Here is a 14,494-nt window from a genome sequence, read left to right on the forward strand (position 1 = left end):
CCTTCAGCTCAGGTCATGATCCTAGGGTCCTGGAATCAAGCCCCACATCGGGCTCCCTGCTCAGCAGGAGGCCTGCTTCTCCCTCTCCCACTCCCCCTGCTTGTGTCCCCTCTCTTGCTGTGTCTCTCTCTGTCAAATAAATAAAATCTTTAAAAAAAAAAATACTAAGTGTGTAACTACCATATGACCCAGCAATTATATTCCTGGGCATTTACACCAAAAGAAATGACAACATATGTTCACACAAAAACCTGTGCATGAATTCTCATAGGTTTATTCATCACAGCCCCAAACTGAAAACAACCCAGATGTCCTTCAACTGGTGATGGTTAAACAAACTATGGTACATTCACATTGTGGAATACTTCTCAGAAATAAAAAGGAACCAACTACTGGTACACTCAACAACTTGGCTGAATCTCCAGGGAATTAGACTGAGTGAACTATAATTCCATTTATTAAAGATTTTATTTATTTTATTTATTTGAGAGAGAGAGAGAGAGAGCACAAAAGTGGGGGGAGGGGCAAAGGAAGAGGGAGAAGCAGACTCCCCGTGGAGCAGGGAGCCCCCTGTGGGGCTCAATCCCAGGACCCTGGGATCACGACCTGAGCTGAAGGCAGATGCCTAACCAACTGAGCCACCCAGATGTCCAATATAATTCCATTTATATAACATTCTTGAAATGACAAAATTATAGAAATGGAGAAGAGATTAGTGGGCTGCCAGGGGTTAAGAAACAGGTGGGTGGGGGAGGGAAAATATGTGGCTATAAAAAGGCAACATAAGGATCCTTGTGGTGATGGAAATGTTTCGCACCTTGACTGTATCAATGTTAATAACCTGGCTGTGATATTGTACTTTAGTTTTATAAGATCTCACAACCATTGGGGGAAACTGGGTCAAGGGTACACCAGATCCCTCTGTATTATTTTTTAAACTGCAGGAGAACTACAATTATCTCAAAATGAAGAGTTTAATTTTAATTTAAAAATAAAAGGCTGAGACATATTGTAAGGATATGAACTGTTCTCCACTGGTGGCAAGGAGGTGGGGTGATGATAATTCCTGTGGAAAGGAGTCTGTGGGTGAGTCACTGAAGTAAAGGAGGAGATACATGGGGAGGGATGTGGCTTGGGAGCCACCTTGTCCACAGCCTTCCACTGTTATAAGAGAAAGAAAACTAAGGACCAGTCAAGCAAAGATACACAAATCTTCTTAGGGCTCCTCTTCTTATCGTTTGACTCCAAAATGTTCCCAAAGTCCTCTCATTTCTGTGGATACCAACCTGGCCAGTACTTAACGACACCCTCAAAAGGAAACCAAGGCAGGGCACACAGAGCAGACAGGATGGTTAACACACTAAACAGATTTGTTGCAGAATCAGAAGTCAGAGATTACACCTTTAGGCTTCAAAGTCGGTGAGCATCTATTATCTGGCATAAAGGATATGAGTGGGGAAAAAAAGTAAAGAGAGAGGTCTCAATTCTTAGATATCAGCAGTGTGGGCAGACACTCAGCCATGAGAAGGAAAACACATACGGGCAGTAAGGGTGGAGTTAGGGTCAAGGGGCTTTTACTTGAAAAGATTTCAAAAATCAGAAGAATTTACCTTTTGTCTATTCTGGCACCCATACCCCTTAAGAACTTATTAGGATGATGACCCAGCAATTCCACTCCTAGAGAAAATAAAACCGTACGTCCACACAAGAACTTGGACACAAAAGTTCACAGCAGAATTATTCACAGCAGCCAAAAGCAAAAACAACCCAAATGTCCATCAGCTGACAAATGGATAAATAAAAGGTGGTATATCCATACAATAGAATGTCATTTAGCAAGAAAAAGAAATGAAGCACTGATTCAAGCTACAGCATGAATAAACCTTAAAAGCATTATGCTAAGTGAAAGAGGCAGTCACAAAAGGTCATATATTTTATGACTACACTTACATAAAATGTCTGGAGGAGGCAAATCTACAGAGTAGGTAAATGGTTACTTAGGGATGGGGAGGTTTGGGGTAAATGGGGAATGACTGTTAATGGGTACCGATTTCTTTTGAGGGTGATGAAAAATGCTCTAAAACAAACTGCAGTGCCGACTGCACAACTCTAAATTTTTAAAACCATTTAACTGTATATTTTAACTGGACGGATGATGCGGCGTGTGAATGAAATCTTAATAAAGGTGTATTTTTAAAAAGCAAGAAAGAAACATACAGGAAGGAAGGGATGGAAACAGGGAGGAAAAAAAGAAGAAAGAACATACCAGGCTGAAAAATCTTATAGTAGGGACTGTAGGCCACGTTTAATCCACCAAGCTTCACCGAGATTTCGTAACGCCCCGCCCTGCGCACAGTGAAGGCCACCTTGACCACGTTGGAACTGGGCTCCTGGAGGACTTCCTGGGTCACTGGAATTTCCACTGCCAGCTCGACATGAGAGATGTGAACTCTCAGTCCCACCGGCCGATGTGCCGGGAAAGGCTGCCCGTTCTTGTAGAATAACTGCGATGGGGGGAGACGAGGGGCACTTGTTAGTGAGCAGGAGGAGACAACTGTTTCCCACCTAACTCGAGAGAGTGTGGGGAGGCACGAGGTAGCTGGCAAATCCCAGTACCCACTGTTCCTACAGTCCTCCCCACAGACACAGAGAGAAACGCCACACCTCAGAGAAAACACCGAATCGTGAACAAATTCTTAACTTGTTCAGGAGACAGAGATAAAAGATACTGCTGAATCCATTTCAACTTGACATTTCTGAACCACAAATGCTGTCCCCTCTGTGTACCCGCCCTTCTTACTCTATTACCACTGCTCACCCAAACGTGAAGGTAAGTCAGTGGGTGCCACTAGCGCTGGGTGAGCTGAAGCACCAGGCAGGGCTGGGGTAGTGGGGGCAGGCAGGCAAACTTTTCTGTAAAGGGCCAGAGAGTACATATTGTGGCTTTGTGGGTCATACACAGCTACTCGACTCAACTGTGGTTAACTATTAAGTGTAAAAGCAGCCCACAGGCAATACAGGAAGATGAATGGGTATGGCTGTGTTCTAATAAAACTACATTTACAGACACAAGAGGTGGGCCTGATTTGGCCCCTCAGGCCATAGTTTGCCAACCCCCAATCTATAACACCTATTCTTTCTGGTGATATTTTTCTTCTTTTGAAAAAGTAACATTAAGCTTTATGCATCTTCAAAGCTAAGCACCTACTAAACCAAAATGATAAATTATGACCCTTCCAGATAGTAACAATTACTAAGTCCCTAGGAATGACTGAAAAACAAGGAAACATGTTAACATTCTAGGCCAGCACTACTCTGGAAAGCAAGTGATTCAGAAAACCCAATGGGTATGGAGACAGAAACATTCCCTTACATGCACTCGGAAGGCCATGCTGTGGCCCACCTCATAGGGGTCCTTCCAATCCCAGGAGACTTTGCAAGACCGGGGATCCAGGTAATTTCCCCGCACGTAGTCATAAATAGTCCGATCCCCTCTGCGCTCACGGTCCTCATTCTGGAGGAAGCTGACTACGCGTGCGGCAAGCTCAAAGAGGAACTTAATTGTGAAGAAGAATGCAACCACAGACACTGTGATCCCACCTATGTAAAAGAGAACACACATACCACCTGCCAGTTATACATCAGAGCTTCTCATTGTGGAAAAGGCCAGTCATCTTTCAAAAACTAAAAGAAGTCAGGATGAGAGAACAAGACTTCCAAAGAAACATCATAGTGGGTCACTACCTCTGTGGGTGAAGAGAAGAACTTCTAAGATTTTTATTTATTTATTTATTTACTTATTTATTTATTTAGAAAGCATGCGCAAGCAGGGGGAGTGGCGAGGGAGAGGGAGAGAGAATCTCAAGCAGATGCTGTACTGAGCGCAGAGCCCGACCCAGGGCTTGATCCCACGACCCTGAGATCATGACCTGAGCCGAAACCAAGAGTCAGATGCTTAACTGACTGAGCCACCCAGATGCCCCAAAGAGAGGAACTTCTATACCAGGGGTCAGAAATTACAGGCCAAATCCCATCCGCTGCCTATTTCTGCAAATAAAGTTCTATTAGAACCCTGCCTCATCTATTCATTTACATATTGTCTAGGGCTGCTTTTGCCCTAAACTGGCAGAATTCAGTAATTGTGACAGAGCCTGTATGGCCTGGGAAGCCGAAATATTTACTCTTTGGCCCTTTACGGAAAAAGTCTGCTGACCCTGGTTCTATACCATGGGCCACACAGAATGCCCATCCCCTCCTTTCCTGCGTGGGCTAGGCCCTCACAAGAGTCCTAAAAAGAATGTGAATTCTACTCCCTCCATTTGAAAGTCTTCCCTTCTCTTGTCCACTTGGCAAAAGCCTTCCCCGATCCTCACCTGCATTAGGGGTTCCCCCTTCCGGGCTCCCTCAGACTCCTGCCTATTCGCCTATTATAGCTCTTCTCCCCCTTGACCATCTCCCCATTCATGTTATGAACTTCTTGAAGGCAGATTTTTGCCTTATTCAACTTTGACTCGGCAGGAAACACTGCCTGGCACGGACCAGAATTACTCAATAAATATTTCCCAAATGAATGAACTCCACTGTCAGCTCTGTGAAGGTACATTCTGGCATGAGTAGAAATATTTCTAAGTCTATTTTCAAGAGGAAAGGGATAGACAGGGAGACAAAACGGATGTAGCAACCCTAACAAGAAGATAATAGAGACAGCTCTTTCCATAACATACCAATAACGTAAAACATCAGGTCCCTTCAATGCCGACAGACAGCGAGGATCACAGCTGCAGCTGCAAAAGAAAACCTGTTTAGTTTTTTCTCCAACTCTTCCCAACAGCCATCTCAGGGAGAGACAAGGAACATATGGTTTGAGCTGACGGACTCGAGCCTTACTATCCCTGTCCTCTCTCTCTAGCCTGACAGGTGCCCTATGACAAACTGCGGTGAAACAGTCACTGCATCTTCACTCCTTCTAAAGACTTCCAATCTATGACCACCCTAGAATACCACAAACAGCCACTTGCTCTAGTGCGAATTACAAAATGCAGTAACATGGCTTTCATCTTCTTAGATCCAGGGCCCCAAGACAGTTTCCCTCCCCCTTGCAAAGTAGTGCTAATTAACATAAGCAAAGAGGGTAATGGAATCACTTTCCCCTTCTATTTTCCTCTAGAAGTAATTCATCTGAGTGGAAATAGCTGTATCAAATGTGGATTTTTTAAAAGCAAGTATTATTAGCATCATGTTGGCATTATATAAGTAAAGCAAACCATGGGTCATCCAGTAATAAGCAGTGGGCATGTAGGAGAAGTCATTTTTGCTGTTAGTACTCAGACAACAGGTCCTATGGAAGAGGAGCTCAGCAGAAAGGCCAAGGAAAGGAACAAAAGGAGGAGACTGTATTTCTCCTAAGTGATGCCCGTTAAGGTCAGAACAATTCAAACAGAGGCCAGAGTTTGAGGGGAAACTTTCACTGTTATTAAACTTGTTTCCAGAATAAGACTTCAATCGTCATTACTTGTTTGAACCACCCAAGGTATTACCAAGGAAAAATGCAATGTACATTGACATTGGTATCTTATCACCGAGTTCTGACCTTAGTATAGGCTGTAAAAGCTCTCCATTCTACAATGTGGTGAATTCATGCTTTTCAAGTCAATGTATATAAAGGTATCAACATTAGCTCAACCCAGTACCTTTTATCAGCACTAGAGTATTACTTAAAGAAATTACTTTTATATCTAACTGTACTAGAAAAATTTAAGAGACAGACAGAAAATGGCCATTAGTTCCATTAGTTCCTCTCATAGCAACTGTCTATGGTATCCAGAGACAGTAGGTAATTTGAGGAATGACCATGTCGCGTTTCATTGAAATCCCTATTTAGACTAGTGTCTAAAGTCCTACTAGAAAAGAAATCCACACAGGGAACATTAGCACAGTCAATATCCATGGATTAGGCTGCTCCCAGAAGGGTCTATTATAAAGAGACAATATATAGACTCCAAATTTGGGATCACAACTACTGAGCCTCCTTCCCAAACAAGTATCTCATCTCCTGGGACCTTACACTGAAAGCTGCTTTCATCTCTCAAAAAAGCATCCAAAAAAGCAACTTCCAGGATGCAGATGACTTCCTAGATGACTTGGTAGAACCCAGACTGGCAGTTTAACTGTCTGAAGTACTCCCTCAGTTGGACGTCATCCAATCTGATCCTGGACATGAAAATCTAGTCTTTAGCAAAGTTCTGACACTCCGAAGAAAATAAAGTGCACGTGGTGATGTTATAGGACTTGTGGTCTCAAGTCTCTTACTCCTTGGAAGAACAAGAACCATGCCAGATTTATGGCACATTATCATGAGGGCTGGGAAAATTCCAATGTGCTATCTCTGACAACTGCGACAACCTTTTCTGGGAGAGGCAGTGGACAAGCAGTTAAGTCAGAGGCCTGCAGACCAGTTCCAAGGCTGCAAGTGTGTGACCTGGCCAGGCTTCAGAATTCTCCTTGCTATAAAAAGAGTTGAGGTTTAGTCATTTCTACGGCACCGTCTCCTTTAGTGTGGCAGGACTTCAATCTAACGCTTCACAGCCATCAGGACTCTAAAATCAAACAGTATAGCAAAGAGGACAATAGAGAGGATGAGGGCATGGACTCCCCGGGTTCAAACTCATTCTCTGCCTCTCACAGTGTGACCATGGACAAGTTATTTCATCTCTCTAGGGAAAGCCAGTTTCCTTATCTATCAAATGGGGTAGATAGATCTATCATATGGGGTATATCTGCGTATACCTCGCAGGGGTGTCTGTGAGGATGAAATGAGTTAATGCATGTGAACAGCCTAGAATACGGCATACAGTGAATTGCCAGTTTGAGTTATTATTACATTCATTCCCAGTAGTGGTAGCAGCATCACTATCCCTCTGCGTCGGAGCCAGCAGGAAACTCTGGGAACCTCTCTACTGGCCCACATTTTCTTCAATGGGAAATGCATGAGTTACAAAAGGCATGGCTTTTCTTACTGTACTTCAAATTTCTGCCTACATGGAAGTTCTTCATACTATTCTAATTTTATATCTACCCATTTCTCAACTGGTCACATTTTTTATTTTATTTTATTATGTTATGTTAGTCACCATACATCATTGGTTTTTGATGTGGTGATCCATGATCCATTGTTTTAATATGACACCCAGTGCTCCATGCAGTACGTGCCCTCCTTAATACCCATCACCGGGCTACCAATCCTCACCCCCCCAAAACCCTGTTTGTTTCTCAGAGTCCATAGTCTCTCATGGTCCATCTCTCCCTCCAATTACCGCCCCCCTCAACTGGTCACATTTTGAACTTGCCTTCCTTCTACGTTTTCCTCCTGTTTTGTTCCTCTTGAATGCTGTCACAAACTTTCCCATCTTTGTCACTCAGATCACTTTTATTCCAGATTTCACTTCCATTCTGTTAGCATTTTCTGTCCTCTTCCTGATCCCAGCAAGGCTCTCTCTGCTCTCTCTCCACTCCCATCCCCACCCACAGCATTCCCCTTGGCCCTATCTCCCACAGTCCCTTGTTTTCATCCTATGATCTACCTGACTCGAGTCCTTTCCATCTTTACATCTAAGCTCTGAAACGTCCCATTTCCATGCTTTGCAACAGTCCCTTCCTCTGCCTAGACTATCCACTCCCCTCTCACGTCTCCATCCATGGGAAATCTCCTAACCCTAAGTCTAGGGAAAATCCTGTCTCCCCTCCCTGAAATCTTCCCTCAGTCTCAATTGAGAAATTCCATCCCTCCTCCGAATGCCCACATTACTTAATATTTATCTTATAGAGATTTATATTCTCTTTCATTTTAGTCCCATGTTTGTTTTATTTTATATTTCAGAGTGGTATATAACAGGAGGCAAAGACTACTCTTCAAAATTCTCCACGGCATCCAACGTAATTGCATATAGTAATTGCAATAAATATGAATGAAATATCTGAATGGATATGGTCCAATGTCTGTTCTTTCCTTTGTCCAGAATGCCTAAGGATCAGGAATTTTCTAGATGTGACCTCCTCTCTGATATAGTTTTTAAAGACTTCTCTAAGTGGCAGTACATTCACTTGAGCCAGGGAATATAAACTCTTCAGACCACAAGTTACCAGTTTACTGTAGTTCTGCAAGTCTGTACCAAATACCTACAACCAGAGTCACAGGTTCTCATGCATGGCATGGTATCTGGTTTTATGGTTCTATCTTCCTAATCTTGAGCATTTATTTTTCTAGAACAGTTTCTATAGCACCCTCCACTTTCTGCTGCTCACGCTTCTTCTTCATAAAATTATCTTGCAACTCTTCCCGAGTCTAATTCAAGCACAAAGATGTAGTATGTTAAGCCTCTGCCACACTAATTCATTCCATTTGGCTACACGAGTATTTTGTTTTCAAGTTCATCTCTTTAGTATCTTGCTTTTATACAATTCAGCAAACTGTGATTCTCTAAGCTAGCAGAATAACAGTAGTAGTAAAGTAATATTCACTCCCTATCCTTATTGAGTCACTTACGATAAGTGAAGCACTAAGTCCTTATATGTGTTAGCCTAAGTAATTGTCTCCCTAACAATTTGGTAAAATAAACACTATTATTCTCATTTTATAGATTAAAACACACACACACACACACAAAAGCTGGGCTTGGAGAGTTAATTTGCTGAACCTCTCCCAGCTGGTTAAGCGACAGCTGAGACTCAAGCCTGTGCCTAACTCTGAAACCCAGTGTTCTAAGCCTCATATAACACTAAATCATGACAAAGGATGGAGTCATAGCAACAGAGAAGTACTCAGGAAGAGGAAAGATGAAAAAAACAGGTAAAAGAATGTATGAAAAACATTACTTAATCTTACTGTGAGGCGTCGCACCATAAGGTTAAAATTAGAAAAATAAATGCTTATGGCCCTTTTTAAAACATTTTGAAATAAAAATAAAGCATGACAAAGGAAAATGGAATGCAGTACCAATTATCTAATGCAGAAATATCACTTGCTTACTAAAAGATCCCGGGCAAGTTGCTTAATACTACAGTACTTTGGCTCACATTACCTACAAAAGGCGGGGGTGGGGGAATACTTGAAAGTGCCTGTCTCAAGGGAATGTTAGAAAGTTGACTAACATACATCTTCTAAAACTCTTTGCTTTTTTAGGAGTCTAAAGATTCATAATTACAATATTTAATAAATTTTAGCCCTGCCTTTAAAGACCAGTTGTGAAAAAGTCATTTCCCAGAAACAGAGAATTGATCTCTTCATCCTCAGAGGTGCTCTAGGGGTGGGAAGAAGGGAGATTCTAATTATAACTGTGCACTTCAACAGCTATCCCTTGCTGGAAAGGCTGAGGAACTGGTCACTGAGTCCATGTTCTGTATCCCAATACCAAGTGAAACTGAACTACTCTATGCTCTTACCTTTAAACGAGGGCCCATGTTCTGAGAACCAAGTGGAACAGTCCTATTCACCAAAGCAGGCAACTTTTGGCACCATTCACCTTTTCTTCCAACCTCCACAGGAAAGAAAATTGCTGCAAGGTAAACGGAAAGTGTCTGTCCATCAGACATTCATTGAGGAGGTGTCACAGAAGCAGAGGGTCAATATTTCTGGAATGAACTGGATGAATTCCAGGGTGGAGAAATATAGGCCCAAAAGTATTATCCTGGACTTCTCTCTAGGGCAGGGTGCAATCGACTGCCAAAGGATGCATCTGTTCTCTTGTCCCGGGATCCTATTCAATGGAGAAAAAAAGGGTCAGTGGAAGAGGTTTTTATTTCTGAAAGAGAATGCCCAGAAAACAACAAAGAGGAGATAGATAGAACGGGCAGAGGAAATTCTGGGGCCCTAAAAATAAGCAAGGCCTGGTAAACCTCGACTAAGCTTTCCCAATTAAAACTCCACAACAAAAGGCAAGTGGCAGCCTCACTGCCTTAACTGTGTCACTCCCCAAAAGGAAGCTCGAGCACTGTAGTCGATTTTAATCCTTCAAGAGAAGCAACGAGGGCACAAATTTAAAGAGTGAGCCTTGGGGCACCTGGGTGGCTCAGTCGTTAAGCGTCTGCCTTTGGCTCAGGTCATGTTCCCAGGGTCCTGGGATCAAGCCCTGCATCAGGCTCCCTGCTCACTTCTCCTTCTCCCTCTGCCCCTCCCCCTGCTTGTGCTCTCTCTCAAAGAAATAAATAAAATCTTTAAAAAAGAAAAAAATAAAGAGTAAGCCTCATCACTACCACATGCCCGGTTCCAGTTTAATGGGGTTGGAGCACAGGGTTTGGGAATAGGGTGAAGAGAAACGAGACCACAGGATAGGTGGGGCCACATTACAGAGGGCCTTATTATGCCATAGAAGCAATCAAGGTAATACTCCCTTGGAAAGGGAAAACCACCAAAAAGCTTTAAAACCTAACCCATCTGTCTATGCAGGCTGCTCCCCTTGCGCCCATGTCTGCATTTCCAAGACATGGTGAAACAACATTGATTTTAATAGTAAAATTTACTTTTCTGAGTGGGGGAAAAAAGTCTGTGAACTTTCAAGATAAAGTCACTAAGTAAAGTCTAGTAAAGTCAGTGTGTAACTCAAAGACATTCATAAACTAAACATAACAGAAAGGGGGTATGGCAAAGCATACGCAAACAGCCACCATAAAACAAATGAGAAGAGACTACTCATCACTAAAAAAAAAAAAAGAGATTCTCTTTCCACACGGTGGGAACTGTGATCAGTGCTTCATATATATTAACTCACAACCCCAGATAAAATTATCCCTCTTTTGCAGATGAGGAAATTGAGGTACTTTCTCAAGATAACGCACCGTTAAGTAGTAGAGGTGAGTCAAACCCAGACAACCTGGACCCAGAATCCATGCTTTTTAATGACTACCCTACTGTCTCCCTACCCTGGGAAACCAAGGAAGAAAAGCCACGATGCTAGTAAGAACAGCAGAACGGAATGAGTGAAGGCCAGCAGATCAAACAAGTTGGCAAACTTTTATAATTACAAATAAACAATATATGTATTTATTTTAAAATATGGTGATAGAATTGCCAAGTACATGAGCCAAAAGCTAGGTCAACTAGCAACTGGAACCAGCTTAAAGGATCCACAAACAAGATAAGAGTTATATAAACTACAGGAGCTCCATTAGAATGCTATCTAAGCATTAAAAAATGACACCTTTTAAGGAGTAACGAAAGAAATTTCTCACAAAAAAATGCTAAATAAAAGGCAAGCACAAAATTACATAGCATGAGCCCAATTTTTAAAATGTTACCTAAACAAAACTAGATGGAACAACACAAAAATATTAATAGTCATCATCTCTTGGTGTTTGGAATTATAAATAATTTTTATTTTCAACCTGTACCTTTCAGTGTTTTCTAAATTCTTACTGATGTAAGAAGATATTAAAAGTTTCTATTTCTAGAGAACAAATAACTTTTGGGGAGAGAACAGGCAAGTTATCCTTTTTTTAAATAGGGAAAGAGCATAAAAAATTAGCTAAAAATAATAGAATGTAACTGAAATTTTATTTCTATTCATTATGATCGTAATGGGTCTCCAGCCCTGTAATCAGCTATTTGATTATTAAATTAAATAATTCCTAGTTCTTTTTTTTTTTTTTAAGATTTTATTTATTTATTTGAGAGAGAGAGAATGAGAGACAGAGAGCATGAGAAGGAGGAAGGTCAGAGGGAGAAGCAGACTCCCTGCTGAGCAGGGAGCCCGATGCGGGACTTGATCCCGGGACTCCAGGATCATGACCTGAGCCGAAGGCAGTCGCTTAACCAACTGAGCCACCCAGGCACCCTAGTTCTTTTTTTTTAATAGTGGTTTTTTAAAAAGATTTTATTTATTTATTAGAGAGCGAGCACTCAGGGGCAGAGGGAGAGGGAGAGGGAGAAGCAGACTCCCTGCTGAGCAGAGAGCTGGATGTGGGGCTCAATTCCAGGATGCTGCGATCATGACCTGAGCCGAAGGCAGACACTTAACCAACCGAGCCACCCAGGCACCCGAATAACTCCTAGTTCTAATATCATTTTTACCGCACCCCACCACGAACTACCATGCCTACCCCTGACAATGCTTCTTCATTCAGTGTCTCTAGTAAGCCTGAAAATTCAACTCAAGCACTATCCCCTTCCTGGTCCAATTCTCAGGCCCCTCTGAGGATTGCCCCCATGCCACACAGAACCAATCACTTGCTCCGCTGTGATACTCCTGTGCTGAAAATACCTCTATTATAGCATTTATTAGTCTGTAATTATTTGTTTATACAGTAGTCTCTCCTAATGAATTCTGGGGTCTCTGAGGACACTGACTGGTCTGACTCATCTTTGTCTCCCAGTAGCTAGTATATTGTTCAGTTTATCTCAGTCTGTACTTTGATAAGTGCCCCCATGAGATTCCTACACACATTAAAGTCTGAGAAGCTTGGTCTAGGCTCCAGGGCAGCCCCTCTGGAAAGCAACCCAGTATTCTGTATCTCCAGCAGGCTCACAGGGAGTGTTGATGCTGCTGGTCTGCAGATCATGCTTTCGGGAGCAAAGGTCTAGAGCAGGAGTTGGCAAACTACAGCCTGCAGGCCAGATCCAGATAGTCGCCTGCTTTTTTTAAAAAAAAGGATGAACACAGCCAAGTTCATTCGTTTACATATGGTCTATGACTACTTTTGCACCAGAAAAGCAAAGCTGAGTAGCTGCAGAGATTTAGGGTCTACAAAGCTTTCCTATCTGACCCTTTACAAGAAAAGTTTACCACTCTCTAGCATAGAGGTCTCAGTCTTAAAGCTGCATAACTGCTTTGTAAATGAACCCATTTTCATAAATCAAAAAAGCATAAAATCATTTTCTTCCAGTTCTCCTGTCCCCTCTTAGGAAAAGAGCTATAAAACTGGCAACATTAGGCAAATATTTCTCCTAATTTCAACTGCTATTTAAAAGTTTTATGCCTCCCATACCCCAAAGTCGGATTTTATACAATCATTTCCCAAAGTACATGTTTCCTACAATTATGTTTGCATTTCATCAAGGCTGTAATTTCCTAAAACCAGTACCTCAGGGACCAATCCCATAACCAGGTTTCTAAAATTATTACAATACATATTACTGACTCAGTGTCTGCTTTTAAAATGCTATTATAAAAAGCCGTGAAAAAAAGGATGTGAAAATCCACTTTGGAACTCTGGTGAAGAAAGCAAGAAGCAGTGGCAGCCCACAATCACCCATCTATTGCCCATAGAGTCCCACAGAGAAAGACAAGACAAAAGAAAGATGTTGGCTTTGAAAGATGGAGTCTTTAGGATTCTCTATACAGAAGCACCAGCCACAAGTCCAGGAAAATCAACTTTAAAAAACCAAATCATTCAATTAACAAAAGGTCCACAGTTTAGAGTGACCTAAGAAGGTTCCAAAAATTAGAGTACACCATCAGGTACTTTAGATTATTAGTTTACATTTTCCTTTGCTTAATTTCAGCCTTGGTTTACTCTCCCCCAAATCCCACCATAAGAGACTGCCCTCCCCCATCAAGTTTATTCTCTTGAGATATTTATACAGTTGTGTATTCCTGCTATCTCGGTTCAGCCAAGTTATACAGTTTTCATGTATATTCTTTCCTCATCAGTCAGCCCCTCCAGTCTCTTAATCATTCCTGTGGGTCTTCTGTGAACTCTCTCCAGCTGGTCCCCAGCGATCTGGTAATGAGGTGCCTCCAACTGACTGCAGCCTTCCAGGAATAGCCTCGTTAGAACAAAGATGAGCTCGCCCTTCTCGGTTCCATGACATAATACTCCTGAGTAGACAATCCCCCACATCACAGCAAGCTAGAATACTGCCATATTAGACCGTAACCCCGTCCCATGCCTCCCAGATTTGGGCACTGGGGCAGGCCGATGTGCTGGAAGCCTGAGGATAAATGGCACAAGTTCCTGAAGCAACTACTCACTAGAGGATGAGGTGGGTGGGGAGAAAAAGGTATTTTCACCTTAAAATACTCAGAGGTAATAAAACAGAACGCAAAATTGGCATGAATTTCTAAAGGTAAAATATGGGTATGTTCTAAATATGCAGATACTTGATACCTGGGGCAGAAAGGCTGCTCGGGACTCTGCTCCCAGCCCCCAAGGGGTTACATGCCCACGATCCTCTACGACCAGAGAGAGGATATGAACTGAGGCTTGAAAACACTACAATCCCCACTCAACTTATGGTCTATTACCCCACTACCACCCATCCCATATACTCACATTTTAAATAAAATTGTTTTTTCCGCTATGTCCCCCCAGCCCTGGATATCTGTATTTTCTCTTTGCCTGACATAGTTTGCTAAAACAGTGTTTAGTTTTAGCAAATTCACTGTAATTCACCGGCTGTAATCCACCAACATCTTCAGGTTCTTCTGTGAGGTTCATTCTTCATTCATTTCATATTTCTTGAGCATTTGCTGTCCGCCAGACTGTGTGCTAAAAGCTAAGGTAA

General features: G+C 42.2%; 1 protein-coding gene across 9 annotated transcripts in view; it reads right to left on the reverse strand.

Moving 5' to 3' along the window:
- Positions 1-14,494, reverse strand: part of AREL1 (apoptosis resistant E3 ubiquitin protein ligase 1) — a 68,228-nt gene that overhangs the window by 42,375 nt on the left and 11,359 nt on the right. For 5 of the 9 annotated variants that reach the window (XR_010405269.1, XR_010405270.1, XM_045901238.3 and 2 more), the window contains 4 exons: positions 9,439-9,752; positions 4,725-4,784; positions 3,374-3,600; positions 2,267-2,504 (listed from right to left, as the gene is read on the reverse strand). Coding sequence is in view for 6 of the 9 variants with exons in the window: in XM_045901238.3 (XP_045757194.1) it covers positions 2,267-2,504; positions 3,374-3,600; positions 4,725-4,740 (481 nt within the window). In the remaining 3 variants the exon portion in view is untranslated. Of the gene's footprint in view, positions 1-2,266; positions 2,505-3,373; positions 3,601-4,724; positions 4,785-9,438; positions 9,753-14,262; positions 14,486-14,494 lie in introns of those variants that run through there. The other 4 variants (XM_045901237.3, XM_064571358.1, XM_064571359.1 and 1 more) reach the window with 4 other exon arrangements.

This window comes from Mirounga angustirostris, unplaced genomic scaffold (genome assembly GCF_029215605.1).
Source record: "Mirounga angustirostris isolate CCGP_5_RB_7025 unplaced genomic scaffold, mMirAng1.0.hap1 SCAF_9, whole genome shotgun sequence".
Taxonomy (NCBI): domain Eukaryota; kingdom Metazoa; phylum Chordata; class Mammalia; order Carnivora; family Phocidae; genus Mirounga; species Mirounga angustirostris.